The following is a 1,662-nucleotide window of genomic DNA, read 5'->3' on the forward strand; positions in this document are numbered from 1 at the left end:
TTGCTTTTCTTGTTGAACCTGAAGTTGAAAAATAAACATTGGAAGAAGCCTTCTTTTTTCATTCATTCCTATTTGAGGGGGAGAGATTGTCCTCCAGATAACAAAGATGACTGAGAGCCACATGTGCTAAAACCCTGGATGGACGGATGACAACGGAGAGAAAAAAGACTTAACCCACGAAGAGAGGGAAAGTAACACAAACGGGTTGACATCATGAACACCACAGAACATGATGGACTGATCCAAGGCTACCACAACCGGAGCCAAACCTCAGCCGCTTCGCCTCTTAACAAAGACCTATCGGCTGAGGACGACTCGTCTGCGGGATGCTACCAGCAGCTGCTGATCTCCACTGAGGTTTTCCTCACTCTGGGCATCGTCAGCCTGCTGGAGAACATCCTGGTTGTCGCTGCTATAATCAAGAACAAGAACCTTCACTCGCCTATGTACTTCTTCATCTGTAGCCTTGCTGTTGCTGACATGCTGGTCAGCGTCTCTAATGCCTCCGAGACCATCGTCATAGAGCTCATCGACGGAGGCAACCTCAGAGTCCCCGCCACTTTGATCAGAAGCATGGACAACGTGTTTGACTCGATGATCTGCAGCTCTCTGCTGGCGTCCATCTGCAGCTTGCTGGCCATCGCCGTCGACCGCTACATCACCATCTTCTACGCCCTGCGGTACCACAACATCGTCACCCTGCGGAGAGCGATGCTGGTCATCAGCAGCATCTGGACGTGCTGCACCGTGTCCGGCATCCTCTTCATCATCTACTCGGAGAGCACCACGGTGCTCATCTGCCTCATCACCGTGTTCTTCACCATGCTGGTGCTCATGGTGTCGCTGTACGTCCACATGTTCCTGCTGGCGCGCCTGCACATGAAGCGCATCGCGGCGCTGCCGGGCAACGCGCCCATCCAGCAGCGGGCCAACATGAAGGGCGCCATCACTCTCACCATCCTCCTGGGCGTGTTCGTGGTGTGCTGGGCGCCCTTTTTCCTCCACCTCATCCTCATGATCAGCTGCCCCAGAAACCCCTACTGCACCTGCTTCATGTCCCACTTCAACATGTACCTCATCCTCATCATGTGCAACTCCATCATTGACCCCATCATCTATGCTTTCCGCAGCCAAGAGATGCGGAAAACCTTCAAAGAGATCTTCTGCTGCTCTCATGCCTTCTTGTGTGTGTGAGCTGCCTTTTAAATGCCAGCAGAGCTACAGTATGACCTTGGCGGCAACAGATCTGCAATTTAAATAAGAGCCGGCCAACGCGGGCTGTGAGGTGTTGTGCTGTAATCACTATGGACTGATGGGACTTTGTTGTTCCCAGTGCTTTCACCGTTGCGTGTGAAAGATTGATGCGTCGAGCGCTTGCCTGTGGCATGCTGAAGAGGTAGGTTGGCAACAAACACCCTGTAATATAGAGTATATTGCTCTGCTATCTTGTTATTTTGCTCAACGCTGCTCTAAAGTGCAATTTGGACTAAAATGTGACCAGCATGTATATAAACCAATACACATGCTTAAACTGTGGTTGATTTATGAATCTAAATGTATCTTTCTCAATTTAAAATCTGCCTTTTTTTCACAAGTAAAATCTAAATACCACAGTGCATGTTCTCTGTCTGGCATTCTGGATGTATAACATAATATATGACA

At 49.7% G+C, this 1,662-nt stretch overlaps 1 protein-coding gene across 1 annotated transcript; it reads left to right on the forward strand.

The window, feature by feature from the left end:
* Nucleotides 1–213: 213 nt before the first annotated feature.
* Nucleotides 214–1,216, forward strand: mc4r (melanocortin 4 receptor). The gene has a single exon (XM_085762648.1). It carries the CDS (start codon nt 214–216, stop codon nt 1,192–1,194), a length of 981 nt encoding a protein of 326 aa, XP_085618774.1. The 3' UTR covers nt 1,195–1,216.
* The last annotated feature ends 446 nt before the right edge of the window (nt 1,217–1,662 follow it).

This window comes from Trachurus japonicus, chromosome 20, assembly GCF_045865225.1.
Source record: "Trachurus japonicus isolate A0001 chromosome 20, Traja_1.0".
NCBI classification, from domain to species: domain Eukaryota; kingdom Metazoa; phylum Chordata; class Actinopteri; order Carangiformes; family Carangidae; genus Trachurus; species Trachurus japonicus.